Source organism: Zingiber officinale, chromosome 11A, assembly GCF_018446385.1.
Source record: "Zingiber officinale cultivar Zhangliang chromosome 11A, Zo_v1.1, whole genome shotgun sequence".
Lineage (NCBI taxonomy): Eukaryota > Viridiplantae > Streptophyta > Magnoliopsida > Zingiberales > Zingiberaceae > Zingiber > Zingiber officinale.
The window spans coordinates 3,195,007-3,204,275 of NC_056006.1; the positions used below are offsets into that span (position 1 = coordinate 3,195,007).

A 9,269-nucleotide genomic window follows, 5' to 3' on the forward strand; every position below is an offset into this window, starting at 1 on the left:
GTTTCGACCCCATGACTTAACCACCGCATTGTCCCGAGAAGACAAAAACTAACGTATATAGGGTAAACTTTTTATAGTTATTGGCTCCACCGTTGAGCGGTCCCATACCCTAGAAACCCCCGAAGGGATCTTTTGTGGAGGCACAATTCCACTTTGCTGCTAAGAGGACTCGAACACGACACCTCAAACAACCTCAGGCAACATGGTATTAACGTGCTAGCCACTAGGACAAAGCAACACCGATTAAAATGTGTTGGGTAAACTTTTTAACGCGGCCCCATACTCCAGAAACCCCAGCACAGTTGCTAAGAGGGTTTGGGCACGATAGCACAAGCAATATTAATATGTTTCTAAGAGGACTCGAACCCGACACCTTAGACAACAAGTATCTCCATACTTGCCACTAGGACAGAGGCACTTTGACAGGTTTGGAATGACAATGGGTCTATGCGTGGAGTTTAGTAAGCATTTTTTCAAAAGGAGGGTACTTACTATATATATTGGCTTATCGATCAGCAAATTACAATTAAGCTCTATGCATTCAGCTGCAGCAGCTAGCAGTCGCCATGTCTCTTCTCCTCTCCCAAATGCTACTACTGCTGCTGCTACTTGCAGCTGCATCGGCTGTGCCTGATGGCAGATGCCTAACGAAGTGCGGCGAGGTGGAGATCCCTTACCCCTTCGGCATCGGCGACAACTGTTCCTTGGCAGGAGGCTTCAGTCTAACCTGCAAAACCATGGAAAGTGGCCTCAAGAAGGCATTCTATCGCAATGTTGTTGAGGTCCTCAATATTTCGTTGGCTACGGGCCAAGTTCGCATGCTCAACCACATATCCTCGGTGTGCTATTATCCAAATCACTCCTTTGTCAGTGGCTTAGAATGGACGTTGAATATGGCGCCCCCATATAGGTTCTCAGATCGGCTCAACAAGTTCACTGTCATCGGATGCCACACCCTTGCCTACATAGTCAGCAGACACGATAACAGTAGCTACCAGAGTGGCTGTGTGTCCATGTGCCAGAATAAAAAAAGCCTCACTGATGGCTCTTGCTCCGGCGTTGGTTGCTGTCAGACTTCCATACCCAAGAATCTCACATACTATAGTGTTACGTTTGATAATGTTATCAGAAACGCAGGGAACTGGGGATTTGGGAATTGCAGCTACGCCGTCTTGTTGGAGGCAGAGTCGTTCCAGTTTCATACATCTTACATAACGACGAACCAACTGATGCAAATTTACAGTGATGCCTCGGCGCCGGTAGTCATGGACTGGGCCATTGGAGATGAGACCTGTGAGGTAGCTAAGCGCAGCCAAACCTCTTATGCCTGCATCAGCAATAACAGCGAGTGCATCGACTCTTCCAATGGTCATGGTTATCTTTGCAACTGTTCGACAGGATACCAAGGCAATTCATACGTCTCCAACGGATGCCAAGGTCCTTAGTCTATATCAATCAATTTAATTATTCTGCTTTGCTTAATGCTACTGTATCTTTTGCCCTTCAATTTTAGACATCGATGAGTGCAATCAACAGTCAAATCCATGCTCAGATGGCGCCGACTGCCAGAACATGCCCGGGAATTATAGTTGTCACTGCCCCGAAGGCACTCACGGTGACGCTTACAATGGAACATGCATCCCAAATCAGAAGGTTTCCTTGGCGGTGAAAGCGGTTATAGGTGAGGTTCTTTCCTTGCAGAATGGTTTTTTTTGTCTCTTTCCAAGTCCCTGACGTATCAATCGATCCTTCAGCACTTTCTCTTCAGTTGCTTTTTCAACTCTAGATCAAAAAATAGCACATAGAACATGAATCACTCTGTTACTTTTTCCTATCTTATTCTTTCCATCCAACTAAAACACCAAACGGAAAGAAAAGGTTAAGTATTTGTGAAAGAATAATAGATTACACCAACTTAATTTTCATTGGTCTTATTTAGTTTGGATGCTCACGTTATGCGATGTTCACAGGCACCTCCATCAGCTTGAGTTTCTTGCTCGTATTTGGCATGTGCATCTGTATGATTTATCAGAGAAGAAAACTTATCCAGTCAAGGAAAAGATATTTCGATGAAAATGGGGGCGTGCAATTACAGGAGAAAATGACAGAACTAGGTCTTAAATTTAGTATATTTTCAAAAGAAGAAATAGAGAAGGCGATAAAGAGAGTTGATAAGAAAAACAGAATTCTTGGGCAAGGCGGATATGGAATTGTTTACAAAGGAAAGATAGGAGACAATCTGTTTGTCGCCATAAAGAAGCCAAAGGTTTTAAGTGAGAGAAAAAAGAAAGAATTTTGGAAAGAAATGCTTATTCTTTCCAAAGTCAATCATAAGAACATAGTCAAGCTCTTGGGCTGTTGTTTGGATGTGGAGGTTCCCATGTTGGTCTATGAGTTTGTCCCTAATGGTAACTTGTTTGAACTAATCCACATCAGGATAGACATAGACAACTTCACTTTAGCTGTGCGTTTAAACATTGCTTGTGATTCTGCTGATGCTCTTGCTTATTTACACTCTCCGGATTCGCCTCGAATCATTCATGGAGACGTCAAGTCTGCTAATATCCTCCTACATGAAGATTTCACTGCAAAAATTTCTGATTTCGGATTTTCAAGGTTAAATCCCGACGATAAAGAGCAATTTGCTACCGTAGTTCAAGGGACCTGTGGTTACTTGGACCCCGAGTTTGTTCAAACAGGCAAATTTACTGAAAAAAGTGATGTTTATAGCTTTGGTGTAGTGCTCCTAGAATTACTGACAGGTAAGAAGGCAATTTATTTTGAACAAAATGGAGAAGAAACGTATCTGGCATCAAGCTTCATTTTGTCCAAAAAGAAGGATCGACTTAAGGAACACTTAGATAATCAAGGGACAAGTGAAGAAGATGAACAGCTGATTGAAAGGATTGAAGAGCTGGCAGTGCAGTGCTTGAGTGCAAGGGGAGAAGAAAGACCTACGATGAAGGATGTGGTCGACCAGCTAAACAACATGAGAAAGCCCAAGCAGCCCTCATGGACACCATCAAATACTGACGACATCCAGTGTTTCCATCCTGTTACATCGGACGCTCAAACGTTTACAAGTAGCACTAGTTGTATTTCAGAGGTTGCACTGCATATTGAATGTGCAAGGTAGAGATATGGTCCCTAAAGTTGTCGTCTTAAGTGTCCCTCCCAAGTTGAAGTATATATCAGTTCTAGCAGTTTAAGTCTTCTAGTGAGTGTTATGTTTGTTTACTAATTAATTTGTGGTAAGAGAAAGAAGTGTCTGCTATGGTTCAAATGTAAGAATTTTCTCAGTTCCAAAAGTTTTCAGATTTTAAAATTATTTGAAAGCGTTTTTATATCTAATAAGAAATAGAATTATAACAAAATGAATAAATTTGAAGAACCCAACCCAAGTCATGCCCGGCCTGTGTTGTATCAGACTAGGCATTTGCTCAGTATCACCACTAATGTGATTTGCTTAATTGTCACAAGAATTAGGGCTTTCTTAGTTCAAGGATGACACTCAATGAAACTAACTATTACTAAGAGGAACATGAATATTCTCATAGTAACATTAATTCTTTAAAAAAAAAGAAAATTTTTAATAAAAGATCAAAGTACAACTCAAAAGGTTAATGACTTGATATGCAATGCTAATCTAATCTATTCAAGAAATTTGTAGGATAAAAGTAATTATTTTCTTCTTCATTGGGCTCAAATTGACCCTGCTTGGTGTTCCGGCCAAATACTAATGGTCAAGCCATCCTCAAAGAGCATTGATGAAGAAGATGAGGGGACCTAAGATTCACTCAAATGGAGAGTTAGATTGTCCGTGGGACGGATCTCAAGTGTACTCTAACAGTCAAGTTAGGGTTTTCTTGAGATGGTGTGTTGAAAAAATGGAGAAGGAAAAGGAAGATAGAACCTAGTCAAGTTGGAAAGAAATTGGAACCCTTGTGATTTCCTTTGTGAGTGCTTATATTGTTGCTTGGAGAGCATCTCCATGTCGATCAAAATATCATCATTATGGGAGCCTAGGAGAAGAATGTTAGTATAATTTTCCTAGGTTAAGGTTGACCAATTTGACTAAACTTGAATTGGTTTAAGCTTGAGTCTTGATATTTGAGTTTTGATATTAGACAATATATGGAGATTGTAGGTGCAATTGTTTGTTATGGAAAGATTGGTCAAGATTTGACCAGTTTGATGTGAAGAAGAGTCAAGTAGGTCAATGTTGATCAGATACTTGATTGGGAAGTCCTAACTGAAAATTAGGTAAGGGCAAGTCCAAAGGAAAGGTTGGAAGAAGAAGAAAATCTAAGTGAATCAGTGTTGATCGGACACTTAGTGTGAAGCCAGTTGAAAGTCCTAGTGAGTGAAGTTAGGCAGTGAGAAAGTCCTAGTGAATGAAGCCAGTCATGTGGAAATCCAGGTGGGTCAATGGCTGATCGGACACTTAGTCATTGAAAGTCCAAGTAGGTCAAAGGATTGATTGGATACTTGACACAAGGATAAAAGTCCAAGTGGGTCAAAGAATTGACCAAACACTTGGCGACAAAATCCCAGTAAGTCAAGGTTGACCAGATGCTAGGCATTGAGGAGTTTCAACAAGTCACGGTTGACCGGATGTTAGACGTGAACCCTAGACTTGGATGGAAGAAGTTAGGGTTAGTAATCGATTAGGGTAATCGATTACCAAGACTACAATCGATTAAGGTGATCGCTTAAGTGTTGTTTGTCGTGAGGAAAGAAAAGCTAGCTGAATCTCTTAGCCTAAGTGATTCAGCATGGCTTAATCGCTTAGGCTAAGCGATTAAGATTTTCTGCGAGAAAACAGTAGCTACGGTAGGCAATTAAGCAGGAAAGCTTAATCTCCTATGGTTGATTCTTGCACAAACAGAAAGGTTCTTAATCAACTCGGCTAATTGATTAAGAACGCTTAAGCGATTAGAGTAATCGCTTAAGGTTGAAAATATAACTGTTGTGCATGTGCCCGTTAAAAGGGGTTCAGCGATATTGTTCAACATAACTCTCCTGATTCCTCTCAAGCTAACCATCGACGATTCTTGAAGGCTCTTGGAGCAAAAGTGTTGTTGCATTTTCCTAGTATTAAGAGGTGCCTTCAAACAAGAATAGAGCAAGCTAGGGTTTCATTATTATTACTAAAACAAGCACCCATATAGGAGCGGTTGTTTTCACTTTCAAGAGCGATTTTCAACCATTCCTACACTTTTACCACCGGTTACAAAACCGTTCCTCTTGTTGCCATCCCTATATCCTATAAAAGTGGTTTTTGTAACAGTTGGTACAAGTTAAAAAATCACTCCTAGTATTCTTTGTAAGTACGGTTTGAAACTGATCTTATATGTTGTGCATATTATAGAAATTTTAAACCACTTCTGTATCTATAAATTTAGGAATGGTTCAAACCGCTTTAAAATCCTTTAAGTATAAGAATAGTTTTAAACTGTTTCTACCCATCATGGATATAAAAGCGATTTCAAATTGTTATTAATGTTAGAAATCTAGGTGTAGTTTCAAATCACTCTTAAATGCCTGAAACAAGAAATTTAGGAGTAGTTCTCTAAAATACTTAGGTATAAGAATGATTTTAAGCCACTTCTACACGTCATGCATATAAGAGCAATTTACTATTTAAAACTCATTGGATGCATGAACAATTTCCAACCGCTCTTACATAACATAATATAAGAGCAATTTAAAAATGCATGGTAAAAATATAAGAGTAGTTTAACTGCTCTAAAACTTATTGGAAGTAAAAACAATTTTAAGTTACTCTTATAAACCATGTTTATAAGAGGGATTTTGAAACAAAATTTAGGAGTGGTTTAACTAAATTTAAAAGTAGCCACTTTCGATTAAAAATGGTTACTGACTAGATAATAATATTTTTGTAATTCCTACTAATATACTAAAAGAGACCTATGATAGGATTCAATCCTTCTGTAGTAGAACAAATTAAGATTAAAAGCATGTAATATCAAGGAACATGGATCATAAGTTCAATGAAGATATCATGTAAAACTACCTTTGTAACGAAAACAGGAAGATGATTAGAAATAAAAATTAATTCGATTCAATCCTTCTGTGTAACTGCTGTTGATAGGTTTGAGAATGAGAGAATGGAATGATAGTAAAAGATATTGTTTGGATTGTGGATTTGGGAATGATTTCTAGATTTATGGGAATTAACCAAATACATATAACTAGGTGAGTTTCATTTTCATTTTCATTTCCATTACACCTTACTATCAAACTCATACTCATAGTCATTCCCATCATTTAACCAAACGCCACCAAAAGTTTCCTTTGCAACCATACAAGGAAGATGAACCGAAATTAAAAAAAAAGAGAGAGAGAGAGAGAGAGAGAGCCTACAATTCTTGTGGGGCTGATCCGATCTCAAGTTTACCCTTCCCTCCGCCTTGCTTCTAAGGCAATGAAACCTGGTGGATATTGGGCACGACCCCATCACTAGAAATTGTCACACCGGCTAGGAGCTTGCCAAGTCCTCATTGTTCTTCACTGCCAACTGAATGATGCGGTTCTTCTTATTATCCCTAGCGGCATTTCCAACCAACTCTATCACCTAGAACAAAAAAAAAATGTAAACTTTGGTAGGGAAGGGGATCCCTAGTAAAACAACAAAACAAAAAAGCAATTCACCTAAACAGCAAGGTACTCGAGGATTGCATAGAGAGACGGGTGCATTGGAACCAACACGCTGAAACGTATATTGGAGGCCTTCCTTCTGCGATGGAGAAACATCCTTCGTCCCCTTGGACTTGCTGTAGCCACCCAGTCATCATCGCCCCCACTGCGGTCAAACTCATCATGTCACATAGGTTCCTTAAGTAAATCGTGTAAACTAAAAAACAAAGATAAAAAATTTCATTCTACTAATTAGATTCTGACTATTTAACAATGCCCATAAATAAATCATGTATTACCAACTATAGCACGATTTCTTTACACTTGTGATTTCCTTACACTTGTAGAAAAAGTGTAAGGAAATGGGGATAGGTGGTAAAAATAAAAATAATATATTTATTAACGAAATTAAAAATATAAAAAGAAAAATTGATATAATTAAAATTTAAAGTTTATAATCTATTTATTGATTAAAACTTTTTTTTCTTTAAAGTTTCCAACATAATTTTATTTAAATAATAATATATTTAGTTATTAAATATTTTCAATTAACTAAATAAAATTAAATTTGGCTAATAAATTATAAAAATTACTAGTTAAATTGAGTTAATATAGCTTTGATAAGTATAATTACCAATCAAAATTATATTTGACAGATAAAAAATTAAATATTATTAGTCATATATAACTTTGGCTGGTAAATACTTAAAACTAATGGTCAGACTATAAATACATATAATTATCGACTAAATTTTATTTTGATCAGTAATTTTAAATATTTACCAATCGAATTCATTTTGAACATAAAAAAAATCACGGGTAAACTCAACTTTTTTCTCGTAATATCTTGAAAAATAGAGGGTAATCATGGAGAATGAAAAAGAGCTAGAAAATGGAAGGGGAGAAATCGACAAGGAGATGGAAAGAAATAGGAGCTGAGAAAGAAGAGGAGAAAAAAAATAACTTAATTAAAGGCCATTACAAGGTTAATAAATAGCATTAATAAATAATTATCCTTCAAAACAATAGCAAAAATACTCTAATTTCTAATATAAAATAAATAAAAATGTTTCAACATCAATAGATAACTAAAAGTGCTAACATCATAAAACTTTTTTTTTCTAAAATTTCATCTAATCGTAATCCGGCACTGATAGTAGAGGAGTTCTACAATCACTTTCATGTGCATTAATAGTGAGCCTAGGAAGGAGAGGAAGAAGGCAAGAGAGTCAAATAACAACAACGCCGGCCAGGGCCGTCTCAAGCTTCCTTGAGGCCCTAGGCAACAAAATTAAAAAAAAAAAAATTTAATATATTTTTAATTTTTTTTAATGTTTTTCATTTAGATTTGGGACCGAAAATAATAATTTAAAAAATATATTTTTAAAATTAGTTATTAAAAAGAATTAAATATTATTTTTTAAAAAAACTAATTTTTGATATAAAATTTAGTTTTCTGACAGTTATTTTGATAATAATTTTATTTTTTATTAATAAAATTATTAAATTATTTAATCTTTTTAGTTAGAATGTCAAATAGACTTTATTAATTTTAATTTTAAAAAATTTATTTTTGCTAATGCATTTTACTTTGTATTTTATGATAAAAAAATCTCTAATTCATATTATTATCGAAAAATAAAAAAAAGAACGAGGAAAAAATATTATCGGCAAAGGAAAAGAATGACGTTCTCTGCAAGTATCATCGGTGAGGAAGGAGAAACATGCAAAATCGTTGATGAAAAAAAAAAAGGCACAATGCACTGATGAGAGAACTATTAGGATTTTTAAGAAATATTGAGGAGAAAAGAATTCATTAGGTTTTATAAGAATAGTATTACTAATTGTAAAATAAAATGAGAATCGGAGTAATAATAAAAAAATAAATAAATATGTCAATTTAAAAATGAATTATATTTAAGTTAGAATAAAATCATATAAATTATGATAGACAATTAATAAGGTAGAATAAAATCTCATATAAAATTATGGTAGGCAATTAATGTGGAAATAAAGATAAGTACAAGGTATAAATAGGAAGTGGAATCGATAATGAATTAATTGACAAAGTGTCATTAATGAATTAGCAAGACATTTATAATTAATTAATATTAATGATGCTAATTTAATTTTTTAATATCTTTAATTAATTAATCAATGGGCCCCAATAAAATTGGGGACCTAGGCATAGGCCTTAATGGCCTATGCCTTGAGCCGGGCCTGACGCCGGCATCTGCTCACAAATGAAGGGTGGTGCCATGCGACGAAATCACGGTGGGAAGAGACCTACGCGGAGGAGCAGCGAGTTTTAGGTTTTAATTAACTAAAACTTACTCGTACTTAAATATAATAGCATAATATTTGTATATATTAAATAATATGTTTATTATAATATTTTAGTCATATGATTAATTTAATTTGAATAAAATAAAAATAATAAAATTATATAAATGTCTATAACTATGTTAAGTATTGAATAATTTGTATATTTTTCAAACACTAGGTGGTTTAATTTAAATTAATAGTAGTGCTCCTGATGTTTATATGGTCAATTTTTTCAAATACTGTCTTATACCTGTGCTCGACTGAGTATGTGGGCGTCCGAAAGT

General features: G+C 35.5%; 1 protein-coding gene across 1 annotated transcript; it reads left to right on the forward strand.

Annotated features, from left to right (window-relative positions):
• Positions 1-367: 367 nt before the first annotated feature.
• On the forward strand, positions 368-3,328 carry LOC122032087 (wall-associated receptor kinase 3-like). The gene is made up of 3 exons (XM_042591338.1): positions 368-1,437; positions 1,514-1,681; positions 1,971-3,328. Exons 1-3 carry the CDS (start codon positions 567-569, stop codon positions 3,134-3,136), a joined length of 2,205 nt encoding a protein of 734 aa, XP_042447272.1. The 5' UTR covers positions 368-566; the 3' UTR covers positions 3,137-3,328.
• Positions 3,329-9,269: the final 5,941 nt, after the last annotated feature.

Coding starts and splice junctions, on each gene's coding strand:
- LOC122032087 (XM_042591338.1), top strand. CDS start 567: ATGTCTCTTCTCCTCTCCCAAATGCTACTACTGCTGCTGCTACTTGCA. Junction 1,438..1,513: donor CGTCTCCAACGGATGCCAAG/GTCCTTAGTCTA, acceptor CTTCAATTTTAG/ACATCGATGAGTGCAATCAA. Junction 1,682..1,970: donor GGCGGTGAAAGCGGTTATAG/GTGAGGTTCTTT, acceptor CGATGTTCACAG/GCACCTCCATCAGCTTGAGT.